This window comes from Eleutherodactylus coqui, chromosome 5, assembly GCF_035609145.1.
Source record: "Eleutherodactylus coqui strain aEleCoq1 chromosome 5, aEleCoq1.hap1, whole genome shotgun sequence".
NCBI classification, from domain to species: domain Eukaryota; kingdom Metazoa; phylum Chordata; class Amphibia; order Anura; family Eleutherodactylidae; genus Eleutherodactylus; species Eleutherodactylus coqui.
Genome location: NC_089841.1, coordinates 22,360,866 through 22,384,044, shown reverse-complemented (window position 1 = coordinate 22,384,044; position 23,179 = coordinate 22,360,866). Strand labels below are relative to the sequence as shown.

Below are 23,179 nucleotides of genomic sequence, written 5' to 3'. Positions count from 1 at the left end.
ACATACAGTACAGGGGCGTGTACATTACACACATACAGCTCTGCTACATCCACAATACACATACAGTACAGGGGCGTGTACATTACACACATACAGCTCTGCTACATCCACAATACACATACAGTACAGGAGCGTGTACATTACACACATACAGCTCTGCTACATCCACAATACACATACAGTACAGGAGCGTGTACATTACACACATACAGCTCTGATACATCCACAATACACATACAGTACAGGAGCGTGTACATTACACACATACAGCTCTGCTACATCCACAATACACATACAGTACAGGAGCATGTACATTACACACATACAGCTCTGCTACATCCACAATACACATACAGTACAGGAGCGTGTACATTACACACATACAGCTCTGCTACATCCACAATACACATACAGTACAGGAGCGTGTACATTACACACATACAGCTCTGCTACATCCACAATACACGTACAGTACAGGAGCGTGTACATTACACACATACAGCTCTGCTACATCCACACTACACATACTGTACAGCAGCGTGTACATTACACAGATACAGCTCTGCTACATCCACAATACACATACAGTACAGGAGCGTGTACATTACACACATACAGCTCTGCTACATCCACAATACACATACAGTACAGGAGCGTGTACATTATACACATACAGCTCTGCTACATCCACAATACACATACAGTACAGGAGCGTGTACATTACACACATACAGCACTGATACATCCACAATACACATACAGTACAGGAGCGTGTACATTACACACATACAGCTCTGCTACATCCACAATACACATACAGTACAGGAGCCTGTACATTACACACATACAGCTCTGCTACATCCACAATACACATACAGTACAGGAGCGTGTACATTACACACATACAGCTCTGCTACATCCACAATACACATACAGTACAGGAGCGTGTACATTACACACATACAGCTCTGCTACATCCACAATACACATACAGTACAGGAGCGTGTACATTACACACATACAGCTCTGCTACATCCTCAATACACATACAGTACAGGAGCGTGTACATTACACACATACAGCTCTGCTACATCCACAATACACATACAGTACAGGAGCGTGTACATTACACGCATCCAGCTCTGCTACATCCACAATACACATACAGTACAGGAGCGTGTACATTACACATATACAGCTCTACTACATCCACAATACACATACAGTACAGGAGCGTGTACATTACACACATACAGCTCTGCTACATCCACAGTACACATACAGTACAGGAGCGTGTACATTACACACATACAGCTCTGCTACATCCACAATACACATACAGTACAGGAGCGTGTACATTACACACATACAGCTCTGCTACATCCACAATACACATACAGTACAGGAGCGTGTACATTACACACATACAGCTCTGCTACATCCACAATACACATACAGTACAGGAGCGTGTACATTACACACATACAGCTCTGCTACATCCACAATACACATACAGTACAGGAGCGTGTACATTACACACATACAGCTCTGCTACATCCACAATACACATACAGTACAGGAGCGTGTACATTACACATACAGCTCTGCTACATCCAGCAGCAGAATTCTGCAGAAGCTAATCCTCCTGGTCATGTGACCAATGACTCCTCCCACATCAGTGATCACATGACAGTGACATCATCACAGGTCCTGGAAGCTCGCGGCTCTGCAGGTTTTGGTCTGTGGAGTCCTGAGTGAGTTGAGCAGCGGAGCTTATAAGACCTGCAAGCAGTAAGTGTAAATGTATTAGGGGGAAACGTCAGCGCTCCCCCTCACCCCCTCTGCGGGATTCCTGCCGTCGGCGCTCCCCTCACCCCCTCTGCGGGCTTCCTGCCGTCGGCGCTCCCCCCCACCGGGCTTCCTGCCGTCGGCGCTCCCCCCCCACCGGGCTTCCTGCCGTCGGCGCTCCCCCTCACTGGGCTTCCTGCAGTCGGTGCTCCCCCTCTGCGGGCTTCCTGCCGTCCACGCTCCCCCCTCACCCCCTCTGCCGGCTTCCTCTTCGCAGCGGTCTGGTCAGGTGAGGCCACTACAGGCTGCTGGGAGGATGGGGAGCGCTGATAGCAAGAAGCTCTTGGAGGATGTGTGAGTCCTTCTGTCTGTCCATAAGTGAGTTACACGCTCCACCCCCTGATCACATGACTTTGACGTCATCACAGGTCCTATAAGCACACTAACTCAGGATGAAGAACCTGTGATGACGTCACTGTCATGTGATCAGGGGCGAAGCATGATGTTGACATCATCACAGGTACTTCATCCAGAGTGCTGTGCTGCTTGTGATCCCTGTTGTATGGGATGAAGAATGTATGTAGCAGAGCTGAGTGTGTGACATGCATGTAGCAGAGCTGTGTGTGTGACATGCATGTAGCAGAGCTGTGTGCGTGATATGCATGTAGCAGAGCTGTGTGCGTGATATGCATGTAGCAGAGCTGTGTGTGTGATATGCTGTCTTACCTGCTCAAGATTTAGCAATTCTACAGCCTTATTAGCATACAAACAAAGCAAACTGAGACAGTTTTGAGGTAAAACAGATATAAAACACAAGTTTATTCACTCTTTAGTATATAAATGTAAGTGAAACTATTAACATATAGAGCATACAGATCACATGGGTAACAAAGCTAAGCATCAATACATCACCGGACATTGTAGCATCACTCCCAATCGGGGGATCTCCAGGTACGATTGGTAGGAGGATCCCCGAATACACCGTCAGCACGTCTGCTAGGCCACAAGTTGAGTCCCTTTACATAATGTATCATTACAAACCGTTTTCTGCGCCTCCAACTGTATCCAATCAGTGTCAGTTCTAGTCTGATTGAACACGGTCCTCCACACCTGCTCATTGCCTGTCATAAGTAGAGTTTGAAGTGTGTTCTTTTGTTGTTGCTGATAGTCTGCAGGGTACATATTGACCAATTAACAGTTGGATATGTTAGAGCTTAGTTCATATGAAAACCTATTAGATGCATCTTGCAGATCAAGCATTATTGTGTCCACACCCGTCTGCATACTAAAAGGCTGCCATCTAGTGGGCATCCACTTAGCCTGCAATGTGAGCACATCGTTAATACCACTTCCTGCGTTATGCATTCGATTAGCTAAAGTCTCTATATCAAAACCATTAATAGTCCCAGAAAGCGCTCCGTAGCCTCCGAGTAAGGTATCATAGCAAGCCCGACGGGAACGCTTGGTAGAACAAGTCCTTGAGGGTGGAAACTGCACAGAGGCTCGTATAACAGTCTTTTGAGCGTCGCGTCCCACCTGGCGACAGGTGGATGGAAGCCTTTTTATATGTCCAGGATCTATTTTCGAAGCATTAACCCCTTCCCGCTCCAGGACGTACCGTTACGTCCTGGGAGCCTGGTACTTCCCGCAACAGGACGTACCGGTACGTCCTGGGGATAGCGCGAGATCACATGAGATCCTGCGCTATAACGCAGCGGGAGCCGGCTGTCAGTCACAGCCGGCGTCCTGCTGCAACAGCGGGGGGGCATCGGAGATGCGCCCCCCACTGTTAACCCCTTCCCTGCAGCAATCTAAGTAGATCGCGGCAGGGAAAGAGTTCACAGAAGGACCGCACCCCCTCTGTGTCTCCGGCCAGCTCTCGCGATGTCATTGCGAGAGCCCAGCCTGTCACCATAGCAACAGGACGCCAGACACTGGCGTCCTGTATTGCCTGTGCCTATAATCGCCGTATAAGCGATAAGGCATGGCAGAGCAGTAGCCCTGCCATGCCTTATAACAGCGATCATAGGCACAGTGCTGCAAGTCCCTCAGAGGGACTCAAATAGTGCTATCACTGCGGTATCCAGAGCGTATAGATCCAACCCTGCAGCAGCAGGAGTGGCTCTATAAGGTGCCTGCGCATCTGGATGTATTTTCCAGTATAAGATTGTCTCTACCTTAGCTACATCTATACTGAGGTTGGGTGTTAGCATGTGCATTAAGGGTGTCATGGAATCAGTGATGGGCCTGTTGTTGATAATCTGTAAAGCATCAGTCAGATTATCTCTCCATTGACCATATTTGTCGGTCTCCGTAAGCTTCTTCAGGGTAGATTTTAATAACCCATTCATTCGTTCCACCAAGCCCGCGGCCTGTGGATAGTAGGGCATATGATATACCCATTCTATGTTGTTTTTACTGACCTGATTACCAGTAAAATGTGAACCATTGTCTGTCTGGATCTGCAGGGGAGTCCCATAGTACTGGGTAATAATTTCCAGAGTACGTAAAGTACTCCATTGTGTTGCTGTTTTACATGGGAATCCCACCATCAGACCTGAGAATGTATCTACTGCTATACAAATATACTTACATCCTCTGCTCTCAGGGAGGGGCCCTACAAAATCCATCTGCCAAATCTGTGCTGGCAACTGGCCTCTCCCTATGTGTCCCATTACTGTATGAGGCACTTCTCGTTTTTGAACATGTTGACATACTGGACATTGCGCGATTACTTGTTTGATCATGTCCACCGTCAATGGGATACCTCTTTCTCGTGCCCACCTGTAAGTGGCCTTCTCTCCCAAGTCTCCACTTTTTTGGTGAGCCCAAACAGCTGTACCTTGAAGCCATGCTTCCTTTTCCTTGTCAGGTTCTTGTAGGCAACAGAGATCGATGCTGCCTCATCGCCTTGAGAATTAAATAAATGAGTCAAGAGGGACATGAGCATCAACATGAAACACAGTACTTTTGGTACTCTTAATGAATTCCTCTATGTCTTGCCAAAGCTCTTTCCCCCACAATTCCTTACCATGAATGTTCCAATTGTTCTTCTTCCATCCCATGATCCAAGTGGCCAAACCATTGGCAACTGACCATGAGTCCGTATACAAATGACATTCTTGCCCTTGTTCCTGCTTCAGAGCTAAGAATACGCAAAAAGTTCTGCATATTGACTGCTCTTACCCTCCCCTCCATGACCAACGTCTTGTCTAATTTTGGATTAAAGACTGCACTTTTCCATCTATGCCTTCCACTGATATACTTGGCTGAACCATCCGTGAACCAAGCATGCTCTTTTTGGGAGTCTGTCAATTCAGAGTAAGGTATTCCCCACTTTACTGGGGATTCCTCCATTTGTGCTACTGGTGTAACCTGACCATCTGGAGGGATATCAGCTATCTTTTCATGCAGGGCAGCTATCCCCCCTTCGCCTTTTTTCGCTCTTTCTGAGATGTACCATTTCACTTAATGATACTCTGCTCCTGGGCATGTCCTATCCGGTTGGACTTTGGATTAGATAATACCCAGCTCATGATGGGTATTTGCAGCCTTAGAAGGACTATGTGTCCTGTTGTCAATTGTTCAGTATCCACCAGGGCCCAATAACATGCCAACAGCTGTTGCTCCAGTGGAGTGTATTTTTCTCCTGCATCTGGTAATTTTCGATTCCAGAAGCCCAGTGGCACTCTTTTGCCCCCTTGCTTCTGCCACAATGACCAGTTTGCATACATATGCTGAACTGATACATGAAGTTCTATCTCACCATCTTGTAAAGGCCATAAATCTACGGCCTGTTGTATGGCTTCCTTTACTGCCTCAAATGCAACCTGTTGCTCCTCTCCCCACGTGAACTTGTACTTCTTGCGAGTCACCTTGTAAAGAGGAGCAAGAAGCTCCCCCAGATGCGGAATGTGTTGTCTCCAAAATTCAAACAATCCTATGTAGGATTGAGTTTCCTTCTTATCTTTCGGGGTGGGAAGATTTAAGATTTTCTGCCTTGCCTTAGGGAGAATCTCCCTATGGCCCTTATTCCATTGAATTCCTAAGAATTTCACCGTCTGAGAGGGGCCCTGCACCTTGCTGTCATTTATTTCCCATCCTTTTTCTCGCAGATGATGTAACAATCTGTCCAATTGTTTCTTTACGGATTGTTCATCCGATCCCGGAATCATTATATCATCGATATAATGTGAAAACTGCATTTCTGATGGTAAATCAAACTCCTCTAAATGTTCTGCCACCGTCCGGTGACAGATGGTTGGACTATGTATCCAACCTTGTGGCAATCGAGTGAACGTATATTGACGTCCTTGCCACGTAAAGGCAAACTGATCTTGTGCCTTTTCTTCTATTGGAATTGTGAAGAAGGCTTGTGCGATATCAATCACAGCGTACCATTGTCCACTGTGACTTTGGATCTGCTCCACAATTGTAATGGTGTCTGGGACAGCTGCCGTCAAGGGAGGTGTTTGTTTATTCAACTCCCTGTAATCCACAGTCATCCTCCAAGACCCATCACTTTTCTTCACAGGCCATACCGGATTGTTCCATGCTGTGGTTGTAGGCCTCATCACTCCAGCATCGACCAAATCCAGGGGTCTCCTCGAGTGCCTTAACAGCATCGAGGGGCTCTGAATCTTTTAGCTTACTATCCCATGATTCTGCAAGCCCACTATGCATCAACACCTGAGCTAATATATCATAGGGACCCTCGGACCAGCCAGGGATGTCTATTTTCTGTTCAGATTTAACTTTTTTGGTTCTTTTAAACATATTGTTGTCTTACTGGCAAAATGCCAATTGGTGAAATTTTGCACAGAGGTCCCCCACTGCTGCCGATCCCATTGAAAGCACTGCTTTCTGCCAAGGCCCGCGGAATGATTATCGGGGAAGGGCTTGAAATATAAGCCCTTCCCTGATAATCATCAATAAGTGTGTGAAAAAATTTATTACTCACCTCTCCTGCGCTGGGGAGCCAGCAGGAGGGCGTGGCTGAGCGCAGGAGAGGTGAGTAATACATTTTTTAATTTTTTTACACACTTATTGATGATTATTGGGGAAGGGCTTATATTTCAAGCCCTTCCCTGATAATCATTCTGCGGGGCTTGGCTGAAACCATTGATTTCAATGGGATCGGCAGCAGTGCTGATCCCATTGAAAGCAATAGAATAGGGAGGCGTGGCTAGCGGATGAGGCAATGAGACGTGCACTCACTTCGCTCCCGGCCCCGAGAGCTGTTTCCGACCCCAGCAAGGACCCCAAGACCCCTCTTACCGGCCCGATAGTGAAGGGGAAGACGCGGGAGCACACCAAGAAGAGGCCGATCCGTTCAGGGAGCGAACTGTTGGCGTTCGTCCGAGGCGCGGGAGACAGCGGGGAGTGAGGCACTGCGGCCAAGATGGCGCTGCCGACACTGAAGAAGGTGGCCCACTTGGGAGAGGCGGCGGCGGGTGCCGACTCTGCAGGAAGCGCGGAGGCGGTGAAAGAAGCCACGGCAGCCTAGAGACCAGGAGTAGCCGAGACGAGGATGCAGGCACTCCTGGCAGCAGCGGAGGCAGAGCAGCAGGCGGCAGAACGGGGTATGGACTGTGCTCCCATGGCCCATAACTCCAAGACCCAAGAGGGGACAGCCCCATACCCAAGCCCAGGGCCCAAGAGACAGAGAGGCAGAAGATCCCCCAATAGCAGAATATAGGGGAGAGAGAACCCCACAGAGCAATGCAGCAGGGGAAAGTAGCCCTCATGTCCAGCAGCCTCCCCGGCCTCAGAGACCCTCACAGAGAAGAGGTGAACGTAGCGGCCCTGGGGGAAGAGAATCCGCAAGCGAGACTAGCGCTACAGAGGGGTCCAGCGCAGAACATTCCGCACCCTCGCCCCCAATACCAGCCGCAAACACCGCACCACGTCGCCACAAAAAAGAAGAAAAACGGGAGTGAAGGAATAAGCCCCTCGCCCCTGAGACCCGATCCCCCCCGGGGAATGGGATTGGAAAGAACATCTTCGAGCCCTCCCCACCAAAAGTGAAATCAACGGCCTTTTCCAAAAGATGGAAGCATCGCATAAAAACGACATCGCTGCTTTACAACAAGATATATGCCACTTGGGCCAGAGAATAGAAGAAATCGAGGGCGAGCAAGAGTTAGTGTCTAATACCTTCAAGACCATGCCCACGAGCTCACGCAACACTCGCAACAGATCACTGAACTATATAACCTGATCGACGATTTGGAAAATTGTCACCGTAGGAACAATATAAGAATCAGAGGCCTCCCAGAGGAAATCGATAATACACAGCTGAGCAAAAGCGCGAGAGAGTTCTTCAATAATTTGTTACAGAGACCCCCAGACACAGAAATAGAAATAGACTTCATCGCTCGCTGGGACCCAAACCCACCGACCCGAACAGACCGGGAGACATCATATGCAGAGTGCACTTTTATAACCCGAAGGAACAAATCCTCCACCAAGCTAGAAAAGAGGGCGATCTGGCATACAAAGGGACTCCGCTAATGGTCCTAACAGACTTATGACGACGCACTCTTCAGCTGAGAAAAGCACTGAAGCCCCTACTCTCACTACTGCAGGAAAAAGAAATTGTCTACCGGTGGGGATTCCCGTTCCAGCTCCATGCCAACAAAGGAGGCAAATCAGCTACATTTCGAAGCCTAGGCGACTTGCCTAACTTCCTAGGGACCTTCGAGCTGCCACTCGTGTCTCTGCCGGATTGGCCCAAATCATCTTCCCTCCCAACCCCCCCTCCAAGACCCGAGTGGCAGACAGTAGAACGCAGATCAAGACGACGAAGAGAGAGACCTCAGGAGATGCGGGATCCACAGAAGCCCAAGCCGACGAAACCAACCTGAAAAGAACATTTAGCTCCCATGCGCTTGTTCAGCAGAGTGTAGCAAAGGGGCCGACGAGACCGGGACTTTCTTGGGGTCTGGGGTTTTTTTGGAAACCAAACGCATCACAAAATGTTTGATTTCATAGGGGGTGGGAGCAAAAGCTCGCAAGTGTGTTAGTTCTCGCCACTATAGTTTAAAGCGACGGCACAGTTAGTCCTCGCAAACTATCGGGATATGATAGTCTACCAGTTTGATACGAGTTATTCGTTTTTACTGTTTTTGTTCTTGTTTGATCTACCTCATGTGTCTCTCCTTCCCTCTTTTCCCAAATCCCCCCCAATGTGGAGGGTGGGGGGGGGGGCCACACGGGATGGCGCCACAACATCGAAGACTACCATGGCTGAGCTGACATGTAGTACCTACAACGCCACAGGCCTAAACATCCCTCAGAAGAGGGGCCAGATATTTTACCACCTCCACAAGAAAAGAATTCAGGTAGCTATGTTCCAAGAAACCCACTTTAGAGCAGACAATGTTCCATCATGCGGCTCCAAATTACTCCCCACATGGTTCCATAGCCCCCATCCCACGAAGAAAGCGGGAGGTGTGTCTATCGCCTTGCACAGAAACCTTAGACACAATGTAATAGACTCTGTAACAGATCAGGAGGGCAGATTTATCTTCCTAAAATTAGTTGTATACTCTGGCTAATGTTTATCTCCCCAACCAAATAAGGGAGATGGAATAAATCCTCCACAGTGCCACCTATTGAAAGGCAGCATTCCTTCAAGTCAAAGTCAGACTTTTTATACAAGCCTTGTTACAATGACTGGGAATTAAAAGCAAAGCCAGACTCCATGTACATACAGCTGTTTCAGGATTTTGCCCTGAAAGGGTTTCATTTAGGGGTGTACTGCGTATTTTGACCCCACAGTATTTGAATGAATCTAAGCAAAGCAGAAGGAAAAATTTTCAATTTTTTGGGCAATTTTTTAAATTTAAAAAGTTTTTTTGTACAGTGTACATAGGAATGAAGACTTTCACCCCAAAATGGATACCCCAGTTTGTCCCGTGTTCAGAAACATACCCCTTGTGGCCCCCATCTACTTACAGGACGCATGGCAAGGCCTATAAAGGAGGGGACACCCGTTGGATTTCAGGGTACAACTGAATAAATTCCAGGCCCCATTGCTTATTTGTACGGAATAAAAATTGACTCTCTAAAATCCCCCCCCCCCCCTCCTCCGCCCACACACACTCTGCGCCCTTTTCGGCGTTCGCAAATCTTAGATTTTTACGGAGGCTGGTTGGAATGGGCCCATGGGGCCAAAAAAAATGTGTATCCCCCCTCCTCATGCTTTTTGGGGGTCATTTCTTGACCTCAGTGGTGGGTATGGGGTGTAAAAAGTGGCGTTCCGTGAGTCTTCGCAAGTAAGCTTGCGGAGGTGCGGCGGTCTCACACAGAAGGCGCTCAACAAGCTGCTCCTGGAACTGCATAAAGGCGAGCGTTCCCGCGGCTTCTTGTAAATTATGTATTACAGGTAGCGGTCTGAATAACGCCGGGCTCACGCAGCCGTAGGCGGAATCCGTTTGCGGAGACCCGCAGCGGATCCTATCTGTGAGCCCAGCTGTGACCCTGCGTACGGCCGCCTAATGTACTGCGCATAACTGCCTACTCACACAGGCGGTCATGCGCAGTGCAACTTTTTTTTTTGTTTGTATTTCCCGCACCGTCGCTTAGCGATGACACGGGTACCTGCAGCCCGTATACAACGTAGTTGCGTATGGGCAGCAGGTATATCAGCTTCCACGGAGCACAATGGGTTCTATGCTGCGGATAGCCGCGGTAAAATAGAACCTGCTGCGTTCTCTTTTCTGTGAGTGGATTACACAATTCCAACCCGCTAATGTGAGCGGAATTGTGTAATCCAATGCGATTGATCTGTGTATTAGCGCGGATCAGACGTATGCGGAATCCGTAATTCCTATCCGGTCATGTGAGACCGACCTATGTTAGAGCGCTACTTTTTTATTACATGACCGGCGACCACTCAACGAGGCCACCCGTCACTGCTCCAGGCTCTCGGCGACCATTGGTCGCTGGGAGTAAGGAGATTTTAAGTATCCTGGGCTCCCCGACTCCTGCGCATGTGTCCGGCTTTTTGCCGGCAATCTCATGTGCAGAATTCGGGAAGGATCACGGAGGAGGATCGCGTCGGGGTGCAAATACGGAAGCCTCCGGTAAAAAGTTTCATCTCCTCTCACCGATCGCATCAGTGAGGGGAGATGAAACTTAAATTTTTTTTTTTTTTACTTTTACATGATCGCCATTATTGGATAACGGCGAACACGTGACCAGGAACCGCTCACCGCGGCCCCCCGTGAAATCTCTATGCTCTTGGCTACGTTTTGTAGCCAGGAGCAGGGAGAATTTAAATTATCCTGTCAATCCACAGCTTTTGCGCATGCGTCCGCCATTTTGGCGTAAGGTCCGCGGATAAATCCGGGGGCCTTATGTATGTACTTTCATCCTCCCTCATAGATATGATCCGTGAGGGGAGATGAAACGTACGCTTTTTTAACTTTTTTTTAAACTTTTTAAAACTTGTTTTTTACTTTTTTATATATTTTTTTACTTTACATGATCACTGTTATCCATTGGGTAACAGTGATCATGTCCCCGGTATAATCTCTCTGCTCCTGGCTACACATGGCAGCCAGGAGCAGAGGGATTTTGAATTTCCCGGGGCTCGAGCCCCTCTGTGCACGCGCTCGATGTCAATCATCGGGCGCGCATGCGCAGAGGGAGACTTCGGGGACATCGGCGGACCTGAGGTGAGTATTTTCACCTCCCCTCATGGATCCAATCCATGAGGGGAGGTGAAACTTTACTTTTTAAAAACTTTTTGGCACTTTTCCGCGATCGCCGTTATCCATTGGATAACGACGATCGCGGTACTGGGGACTGCTCACCGCGGTTCCCGCTGACATCTCCTGCCTCCCGGCTACCTACAGGAGCCGGGAGCCAGGAGATTTTAAATCTCACGCACCGCCGGGCCTTCTGCGCATGCGGCTGACGTAATGCCGCCTGACGCGCATGCGCAGAAGACTGGCCTCGTGGCCCGGAGCGGCAGGAGAGCGGGAAGCAGCGTGCCGGAACCGGGTGAGTAATTTCACCTGCCCTACCTGCGGGCACCGACAGCATGGAGCTGTCATGTCCAGAGCCCGAGGGGCTTTATTCTCTGCAGGACACATGTTTTTACGTCCTCAGAGAATAAAGCCCACTTCGGGAGGATGTAAAAACACTATGGGCTGGTCGTTAAGGGGTTAAAGCCGAAATCTCCTCTGTACAGCAGAGGAGTTCTCAAAATCCTCGACCAACGCTCACTAGCACACAGAGACAAGTTACGTAGAGGGACATTCGAATATGCGGACAAATGCGGAAGCTGGTTGGCCAAGGTCCTCCACCCTAGAACTTCCCCCACACATGTTACCAAAATAAAGGTTGAGGGCAGAGGGCACATATTAGAAGAATTCAAAACATATAACTCTAAACTATATAACATCAGGGACCAAACGCAGTCCGACGCTCAGGGACTAGATGGCGAGATTGAGGCCTATTTGACCTCAAACGCCCCCAAAAGAATGACAGTTGAGGAGGCAGCGGATCTGGACGAAGATTTTAGTGAGGAGGAGCTCACAAAAATCGTCAAAGAGCTGAAAGTGGGCAAATGCCCCGGCCCGGATGGCTTTACAGCCAGATTTTACAAAATCTTCAGAGGAGAAATCTCCCCTTTAATTCTTAGAGCTTTCAACGCGGTGGAACAAGGGTGCCCATTCCCGACACACTCCTTAATGGCCCAGATCTCAGTTATTCCAAAACCAGGGAAGGATGCCTCGGTCTGCGGCAGCTATAGTCCCATATCACTTCTTTACATAGATATAAAACTATTCGCTAAATTGATAGCCACATGACTTCAAAATACCATACCGTTGCTGATACATGGAGAGCAAGTGGGGTTTGTCCCCGGCCAAGAAGCTAGGGACAACACGGTTAGATCCCTTTCATTGATTGCCAGAGCAAAGGACAGGGGCGACCCGCTGTGCCTCCTGGCGGTTGACGCGGAGAAGGCGTTCGACAGAGTCAGCTGGCTCTTTCTTGCGGCCACACTAGATAAAATAGGGGTAGGTCCGAGGACAAAAGACCGAATCATGGCCCTATATCGAAACCCCACAGCCAGGATTCGGGTAAATGGATCCCTGTCGGACGCCTTCCAAATAACAAACGGGACCAGACAGGGATGCCCCCTCTCCCCGTTTCTATATGGTCTAACGATGGAAACGCTAGCTAACGCGATCCGTCAAAATGCCTCAGTTAGGGTGATCTTGACTGGGAACATTGAACATAAGATGGCCCTGTTCGCAGACGACCTGCTATTATATCTGTCCAACCCGCGCGTAGGACTACTCGTAATCCTTCAAGAGTATGTAACTATAAAGTAAACGCCCAAAAATCGGAGATCCTGAACGTGACGTTGCCACAGACCGAGGCGTCATAGCTAGAGGCGCAATTCCCATTTAGATGGAAACGGCCCTCGATAAAATACCTGGGCATTCAGCTCCCATCAGACACTACGCAGCCTTCAAGCTGAACTTTCTTCCGTTCCTGTCGGAACTAGAAAAGGACCTTAACAAATGGAATTCCTTGTTTCTGTCCTGGAGTGGCAGAGTCAATGTAATCAAAATGGACTCTCTGCCGAAATTTCTCTACATATGTCAGATGGTCCCGGTGAAACTCCCAAATTACTATCTAAAACGCCTCCGAACCCTCATCACGGCGTTTGTCTGGAGGGGAAAGAAGCCACGCCTGCGCTACTCACTCCTCACCAGACAAAAGGAAAAAGGGGGCCTGAGCTTGCCTAATTTCAATCTCTACTATAAAGCTTGCCTCACAAATTGTGTGCTAGACCAACTCAAGGAAAACGGCCACAAACTTTGGGTCACTGCAGAACACTCCCTGGTCCTGGGGACCCTCCGGGGAACAGCGTGGATCCCACCTAGACTCATAAAAGAGATCCCCAACATATCTTCGTTCGTAGGGCAACTATTTAAGACCTGGACAGAATTCGGGCATAAAGAAGGCATGGTCTCGGTCCCTGGCCCTCTAACACCTCTCATAATAAACCCACAATTCAAGACAATGCTAGGGGAAACATCCATATTAGGGTTACAGACTACACCAATACCACGAATCAGAGACGTCATGTCCAACGCGAGCTTAAAACCATTCACTGAAATCATAAGTGAGGGAGGATCTGGTCTCAGCTACTGGCTACAATATTTCCAGCTGAGGGGGTTTGTGGGGTCCCTGGCTCCTCGGGTGAACCTAAGGGGGGCTCTTACGCCCTTTGAACACATGGTCATGTCCTCAAACACACAGAGACATACGATATCATCTATATATAGGCTGATGCTGAATCGGGAGGCAGAGGACCAAAGATCTACATACATAGAAGCCTGGGAAAAAGAACTGGGTCACAGTCTACCGAAAGAGGACTGGGAGAGAGCCTGGATACTATGTCACAAAATGTCTTCAGCCGGCAAGGCTCAGGACCTAAATTTCAAAATTTTTTCTAGGTGGCATAGAACTCCCGATCACCTGCATAAAATCTTCCCACAGACACCACCAACTTGCTGGCGATGTAATGCCGACATTGGGAGCATGACCCACAATCGGTTGAACTGCCCTAGAGTGGCTGCCTTATGGGAGGAAAATATTGATTTATATAACCGTATCTGCAAATCACAGCTAAGACTTACACAGGAGATGGCCCTTCTCTCAGTCCTCCCGGGTTCAATCAAAACATCAAGCAAAATGTCTTGAGATTCTTTTTACTAGCAACTAGAAGAGTCATCCCCAGACTCTGGAAAAACACAACCCCCCCCCTCCTCGAGAGGGATGTGGGTAGAAGAGTTAAATGATCTCATGAGTTTCGATGAGATGGGAGCGGAGGAGGGCGACTCCCAGGTAAGATTCCGTCATACCTGGCAGACATGGTCTACCTTCAGAGCCTCTGAAAGATTTAAGGTCTGGGTGGCCACAGGGCACCTATAGAGGACATTGGAGCTCCCCCGGGAAGTGCTCGGTATTGGGCATGGCGCTGCTCGGAGCTGGGCCCTACCGCCTTAAACTGTGTTCAAATTTGGTGCCAAAGCACCAGCGGTCATAACACCCCCACTCCAACCCTACCCCCTCTCCTACCCCCCTCCCCTGAACCCCCCTGTTTGTCAGTTATGTTTGTGTTGTAGTATAAGTTTAGTTAAGTGTGGACAGTATAGATCTGCCCAAATAAGAAAAAAGACGCATAGCCGATCTCTTAGAAGTGTAAAGAATGTATTTACTTATGTCAATACAACTACGTGTCATCCCAATTTTCTATGCAATTGACAAACGTATGCTTGTATCTCTGAAACTATGCGAATAAAATACTTTTGAACGGAAAGCAATAGAATAGAATGCCGCGGACTTCTGCCACAGCAGATGAAGGAAACTCCTGCCACCGCTGTCACAGTGGTGGCAGAAGTCTGCGGCATTCTCCCTATGCTTTCAATGGGGCTAGCGCTGCTGTCGCTAGCCCCATTGAAACCACTTGCGATATGCTGGTTCTATACCGGCCTCTTTCTTGCGCTGCGATGCAAGATTTTTCTCGTGCTCTCACAGCGCAGGAAAGAAAATATCGCCAGTGGGTGGGAGCCCTAAGAATAGTAAGTCCTAGCGGCTGAAGGACCAGATCCCTCTGACCACCAGGATGTAGAAGATGCAATTCTTTGAAGGGCAGGCGTGAGGCTGGTGGGCGCCCTCTGCAGGTTTATTTTGGTGGCCATTTGTATGACCTTCAGGATGTTTTCCATCTGTCATCAGGAATGTATTAGCTGTTCCTCGCTAGTGATATTTGTTATCTCCGTGACGGCAGCGTGTAACAGGTTTCGCTATAGAAGCGGTCGGCCTACTTTCTGCTACAGATTGGGCCCAGACGGGATAGGGCTGTGTAAACTTTACTGAGGTTTGTGCGGATTTTGGATGCCGCGATCCGGACGCTGGTAAACGTTTAGGTCGAGGAGTCAGTAAGTAATTAGTACAGAGAAGTAATTAGATGGGAATGGCCTCATCTTCTCACTCCTTTTCTGGAGGAGCCACGGGCGTGGCTTGATAGGCATTCTGCCAGGACAGCCCCGGGGCGTTACAGAGGGCCTCCGGCTGCCATGACACCTGCACGGCTCCCTGCGATCTCATCCCATTTTAAATGGCGCTATCAGAATTGACAGCTTATCGGAGTTGGTATCAGCCGCAATAAACAGCCGGCGCTCGCGCTGTATGGAGGGAGATCGCCGCGCGTTCATACAGACCCCGACGCTGCAGGACGTACATGTACTACCTATAGCACTAAGGGGTTAAAGGATTCCAGCAAATGTCTTTATAAAATTTCCTATTAAATGAATTCCTAATAAAGTATTTCTAAGGTTCTCCCACATTAAATGCTGCTATTAAAAATCCTACTTGTCCCTCACAATACCGGCGCTCATCCAGCTTTATTAGCAGATATAATAGCAATTGTCGTTGGGCGGTGGGGATGAGAAATGGCTGCAGGAAGGGGTTAACGGGAGGCTGTCCGGAGGATTCTGCTGCCCGATGTCACACATACATCCCAACACGCATGTACATTGCAGATATCTATATTGTGCGCTAAAACACTGCAGCGCTTCAGAGAAAACCCTGTAAAAAGCAGCTGAACTTGGAGATGTTGGTTTTTGCGGTTTTTACATCGGTTCATATTGTTTCCATTCAGGTCCCTACAGGACTGATTCATCAAAGATGGAGGACAACAGAAACAAGATGGCGGAGAGTGTATTCAACCTCACCCTAGAGATACTCCTCCAGCTGACTGGGGAGGTGAGAGACTCTGATGATGTCACATTACATCATTCATATCTATGGTAATAACAGATGATGTCACTGGAGAGGGGAGAGATTCAGATGTCACTGGAGAGGGGAGATATTCTGATGATGTCACTGGAGAGGGGAGATATTTTGATGATGTCACATTACATCATTCTGTGGTAGATGGCTGAGAGGTTCGGCATTTTGTCTGTATTTTCTGTATTTTTATCAGCTGTGAAGATGCTATATTCTGTCTCTAATCTAAACCTCTGGGGGGAGGGAACATCGCCCCCCAACCTCCACAAGAATTGAAGGAGCAGAGCTTTGTGTCCAAAAACCTGTCAAACCGGTTTTCAACCAGTTGAAAACCTATCTAGGAATGTCTTTGTGTAAAGGGACAGGAAAAGGCTGGAGAGAAACACAGGAAGTATTTCCTTCAGACAACCAGTCAAGAATGAATAGAGCATGCTCAAGGGAAGCTCCTCCCAGGTGAATGATCTCACAGCTACCTCACAAATACCTCCCTATGAGAATGACCTATCAGCACACTTAATAATGTAACTGTATCCTAAATGACCCAACTTCCTGATTTGAAACCTTATATAAACTTTTACCCGCCTAAATAAAGGGAGAAGCCTTTAGGGACACATGATGTAGACGTGTGATCTTTTGAAAAGGTCTCCAGGCTTGTACATTATTCCTATCTAATATGGCACTCACAGTATATCGAATAGCGAAAATTGCACTAACAATTCTTATATATGGTAATAACAGATGATGTCACTGGAGAGGGGAGAGATTCTGATGATGTCACATCATTCTTATCTATGGTAATAACAGATAATGTCACTGGAGAGGGAAGAGATTCTGATGATGTCACATCATTCTTATCTATGGTAATAACAGATGATGTCACTGGAGGGGGGAGAGATTCTGATGATGTCACATTACATCATTTTTATCTATGGTAATAACAGATGATGTCACTGGAGCAGTGATGGGCTCCGGAAATGTCTGTAGTGATATTTATTAATGTCTCCCCATATACAGGATTACACAGTAGTGAAGAAGACCTTTAGCGATGGCTGTCGGACCCCTGTGTGTGATGGATGGGGAAGACCCCTGAGCCCAACCAAGGGGCCCCCACCTCACCCCCTGATACATGAGGACATCAATGTACAGAAGATTCTAGAACTCGCCAACAAGATGATTGAGCTGCTGACCGGAGAGGTGATGCTGCAGGGAATGCTGGGACATTATACAGTTACAGCACTGGAGGCTTCTGGGTAATGACTGTATATTGTATTGTCAGGTTCCTATAAGGTGTCAGGATGTCGCTGTCTATTTCTCCATGGAGGAGTGGGAGTATTTAGAAGGACACAAGGATCTCTACAAGGAGGCCATGATGGAGACCCGCCAGCCGCTCCCATCACCAGGTAATGGATGTATTTAGCAGGATCATAGCTGTGGATGGGTGATGTGGGGCATGTACCCCTGGTGCTTGTAGGCAGGAAGTGGGGTGTGAGCCAGGCAGGACACTGTGCTAGTTGGATTAGTAGAGCCATTCACTACACAGTTGTTGATTAAAGTCAGTGTATAATCAGAAGGCCTACAGATCAGCAATACACATTTACTAATAGCTGACATGTAAGCATCCCGGTCATACAGTGAGGCTAGTCAACGACTACATGGCGGACGGCTGCTGTATCAAACAGCAGCAGGAGAATGTGGCTACAGAAGATCTCTGCTCCACCAGCCCTACTGCTACAGTAGCCGGCGGCGGTGCAGGGCTGGAGAGGTGCCTTGGCCCATGCTGCCCCGTCCCCCAAACTATCACCACTAGCTCTTCCTCCGCAGGACTGGAGAAGGAGGCATCTGCCATCACTGGTAAGAGCCTGTTTGGTTGTATCTACAGAGTGGGAGTCCTGCTTGGTGGGACTTGTGAGCGATGGTGGCCAATAATATATCATTGTCTGCCTTTATTGTCCTCTTAGTTTCATATTGGTAATTTGTAGAACCCCTCTAAATTGGTGAAGGGGTCACCAGTACGGCTGTGGCCACATGGTGACTCTGGCCACAATACTCTTCTCATTGGGATGTAATGGCGGTCAGTGCGGTTGTATCGCAGTTTGCTGTGACCCTACAATTACATGAGGCCCGGCTAGTTTGGACTACTTGTGATTGTTGGGGCGGGGGGAAAACTGCAAGCCACAATGCATTCCCCTTCACAGAAGTAGTGGATGAACATGGTGTCGTGGATCTCACCTATCTGGGTGTCAGGAAAGCCTTTGTACAGTTTCACATAAAGATGAATCTCTGAGCTCTTATTGGCTGCAGCCCTGTGACGTCCCATAAACCGGGCAGGACTGCAGCTGTAAACTGAGCGGGGGAAGGGACAGAGCACCATGGTGGGACACAGCGGGAGGGGGGAGAGGTGAGTATATGACAGTTGGTTATGTTACTCAGTGGGGAAGGGGTTGCCCCCAGATGGTACCACTAGGTATTTGTTATATAGTTTTTGGTATTATTACCCTCATTTAGTGCTTGTATTTTACTCTATAGAACATATTAATAAAGTTATGTTTTACTGCTACATTTAGTGATTTACCTGCATTATTTGCACATCATCTCTCGTGGTAACCCCCTCCCCAGTAATGCTTCAGCTCCGATAACTGCACATCATTAACCCCTTGAGTAACCCCTTTTCTTTCCATTTTCACCCCCCCCCCATCCTCCTCCTTTTTTTTTTTAAAATCGCAACTCCTTTATTCATCCATCGACGTCGCTGTATGAGGGTTTATTTTTTGCAGGACGAGTTGTATATTTCAATGGTATTATTTATTGTACCATATAATTTACTGAAAAACTTTTTAACAAATCCTTAGTGGTGTTAAATGAAAACAGACCAAGATTCTGCCTATTTTTGGCGCGTCTTGTTTCTACGGCGCACAAACTGCAACAAAAATTGCCTAATAACTTTATTCTATGGGTCAGTACGATTATTACACCAAATTTCTAGTTTTTTTTTTTTTTTTGTACTACTTTTATTTTTTTTCAAGGACATTTAATTTTTTTAAATTCTTCTCTTCCGCCATCTTCTGCGCGCAATAACTTTTTAATTTTCCATCGACATTGTTGTCCAAGGGCTCATTTTTTGCAAAAAGTCTTGTAGTTTGCATTGGTACCAGCAAACTACTAACAACCACTTGTCTATGAGTGTGTGTGTGATTCTTATGCTCCACCCCTGGTGATGCCATCGCTCCGCCCCCTGGTGACGTCCTTGAAGGTTCTACAACATATGTAAAACACAAAGTCTGACCGACAGAAGGCATATATCTATAGTACACTCAAGTTCAGCACTAACAACCAAACAACCAATCAGCTTGCTGGAATTGTGAATAAGAACCAATGAGGTTGCTGGAATTGCTGCATACTGCCAAACTTGAGTGTAATATAGGTATATGCCAACAGAAGAGCAGCACAGTTAGGGCTCTTGAAAAGGGGATGACAAAAATAATAAAATTAGAATACCACTGATCTGCTATTATGTCAGACACAACTCAGCAGTCCTGACAGAACACACTGACCTACCTCCACCACAGAGATCCGGTGGGCTGAAGGACCTGTGATGATGTCACTGCTGTGGGAGGAGCCAAGCTGTGTTTGTCTTCTGTGGTAATCAAGCTACTGTTTGTGTGATGTGCCTCCAGAAACACTGGGACTATAATGTCCTGGTAGTGATAATTAATAGTCTGGGAATACATACAACGTTTTCTCTTCAATCATTTTTATTGGGTTTTATAATAAAGTTGCCACATTTGTTGGGTTAGAATACGGTTTCTGTACCGTGACAGAGAGATCTTAAACATGCGATACGTTGTTGAACAGTAAAGAGACTGATGCTCCTTCTTACAAAAGTAAGATCTGCTGGGTAATGTAGTTCATCACCGGAGTACTAGATATCAGCTATAGAAACTTGTTGGTACAACTTCAAGGCTTTTATGTTATGGCTAAAGGATCTGTTAGGGGAAGGAAGGGGTTTAAGACCTGGATATAGGAGGGGTGGTATGTGAGGGGTTGTATGCTAATTGAGGGGTGATTTGTCAGCTAGTGTCCCATTTGGCTATAAGGGATCCAATGTTCTGCTTTGGACTGTCAGTATTTTTCCGTAGGTGCAGCTAGATGAGACTATAGAAGATATTTCATTTCATGAAAGAAACTCTGGAGCTTTTCCAGTTGTCCGCCATTGTAAGATAAGTTGTGTGTAGTATATGGCCACCCAATGGGAAGTTATCTATCCCTAGCAGTAGACGCGCAAAATCCGGTTTGCTTTTAGTTGCGTAGAGGTGGAGGGTTTCTATCATGTTAAACACCTTTTCCAAAGGGTGGAGATTAGAGGGCAACTTCAGAAAAAATGGAGCAGCGACCCGCTTTGTCCACAGTTTCTCCAACAATGAGGGGATGCGCTGCTATAGATGTATGAGGTCTACGAGGGGATGCGCTGCTATAGATGCATGAGGTCTACGAGGGGATGCGCCGCTATAGATGCATGAGGTCTACGAGGGGATGCGCTGCTATAGATGTATGAGGTCTACGAGGGGATGCGCTGCTATAGATGTATGAGGTCTACGAGGGGATGCGCTGCTATAGATGTATGAGGTCTATGAGGGGATGCGCTGCTATAGATGCATGAGGTCTACGAGGGGATGCGCCGCTATAGATGCATGAGGTCTACGAGGGGATGCGCTGCTATAGATGCATGAGGTCTACGAGGGGATGCGCTGCTATAGATGCATGGGGTCTACGAGGGGATGCGCCGCTATAGATGCATGAGGTCTACGAGGGGATGCGCCGCTATAGATGCATGAGGTCTACGAGGGGATGCGCCGCTATAGATGCATGAGGTCTACGAGGGGATGCGCCGCTATAGATGCATGAGGTCTATGAGCGGATACGCATCTATAGATGTATGAGGCCCTAATGGAGTATAGTACAATCTGACCAATAATTTATAGTACTGTTCGTGGTTGGATGCGCATGATGTCGATTTTACGGCCCACTTTTGGTCGGTTTGCCATTCTTGTAGGCTGAATTGCCTTGAGAGGTCCATTTCCCATTTTAGGAATGATACTTTTTTTTCCCTTAGAAACATGTCCGATAACAATCTGTAGATTTGTTGTGTCCGATTCTTGTATTGGTTAAGGGGATTGGATATTTGGTCCTTTAAAACCGTTGGAATATTGATTTGCCTGGCCGGGTGCGAAGAGGTTTTCTTACTTGGAGGAATACATAAAACTCGGAAGAGGGAATTTTATATTTTTCCTGGATTGAAGAGAATGTTGTCAGTTGTCCGTTATAGTAAATCTGCTGCCGATTTAATTCCAGTGTTTGACCGTACGTCGAGGGAGATTTCAGGGATCAAAAACTAAAATGTTGACCGGGGATTGGAGGAATCTGGCTATCCTGGGGAAGGAGGTCTTTTTGAATCCTGTTCTCCACCCTATTAAGGTTGCCTGTTGTGGGAGAAGGTATGAGGAGGACAAGTGAATGGGGCGGCTGGAGAGGGACCGGAAATACGATTTCCTGTCTGAGATTTGTGCAAAGTGAGATTCTAGTGATGGCCATGTGTCGGGATGAGTAGCACATAGGTGTTTGCTTTGATTTGATCAATCAAAAATGAGTTGTGGTAGTTTTGGAGGTTAGGTAGGCTTAGGCCACCATGTTTTTTATTTTTGGTCATAAGAGAAGGCTACTCGTAGTTTTGCTTTTTACAAGATAAACAAATCCATGTGTTTGTGGAGGGAAGCGCAGGTTGTGATCGGGATGGGTATAGGGAGGGTCCATAGATGATAGAGGATTTTAGGGAGTGTAACATCTAATATAGTATAATCCTGTCCATCCATCCCAACCCCAAGGAGGCTCGTCTGTCCAGTTATTCTTGTATTGATTTTATTGGGTGGGGAAAGTTAGTTTAAGCTGGTTTGAGATGTTGAGCGTTAATACAATGCTAAGATAGGGAATCGAGTGGGGACTCCACTGGGATGGGAAATTGGATGACAATTGTTGTGCTTTGTTATGTTAATCCCCTCATCAGAGATTTTGAAGGCTTAGATTTATAGTAGGATAGTGAACCACATTTTTGCAGTTTTGATGACATAAGCTAATGATGACTCTGGTTTAGTGAGTGTCAGGATAACGTCGCCTGCGAAAAGGTTTATTTTCCCAGTCGTCTCCACGACAGCACCACCTGAGAGAGCCTCCTCCTGATAGAACAGGAACACACCAAGAGGTTAAAAGCTCCCCCCTCTCCCACCTTCCTCAGTGTTCTTCCTGTCCTGCCAGGAGGCAGGATCACAGAGAGGCGCTGGTGGAGCAAAAAAGAAAGAAGACTTACAATGGGTCGGGTGGACAGTCGTTGTCAGCCTGTCCCCCCTTCCTGAGGATCGAATCCTGGGACGCCGCATAGAGTGCTTTCCCCAGGCCAGATTCCTCCCACAGTGGCCCATGGAGGTTGGAAGTGGGGGCCATAGGTTTCCTCCTCCGTTCGGGGCACAGACTAGTGCTGGTATAGGGGCTGGCACAGTGCTCTCCACCTTCCTTAAGC

General features: G+C 47.6%; 1 protein-coding gene across 6 annotated transcripts in view; it reads left to right on the top strand.

Annotated features, from left to right (window-relative positions):
- Positions 1 to 23,179, top strand: part of LOC136627325 (oocyte zinc finger protein XlCOF7.1-like) — a 722,169-nt gene that overhangs the window by 591,556 nt on the left and 107,434 nt on the right. Inside the window, exons 1-2 of one of the 6 annotated variants that reach the window (XM_066602337.1) lie at positions 17,679 to 17,805; positions 17,888 to 18,011. The exons of 4 other annotated variants lie outside the window; for them this stretch is intronic. In XM_066602337.1, the coding sequence (XP_066458434.1) occupies positions 17,782 to 17,805; positions 17,888 to 18,011 (148 nt within the window). In that variant the 5' untranslated portion in view covers positions 17,679 to 17,781. Of the gene's footprint in view, positions 1 to 17,678; positions 17,806 to 17,887; positions 18,012 to 23,179 lie in introns of those variants that run through there. One more of the 6 variants, XM_066602333.1, reaches the window with a different exon arrangement.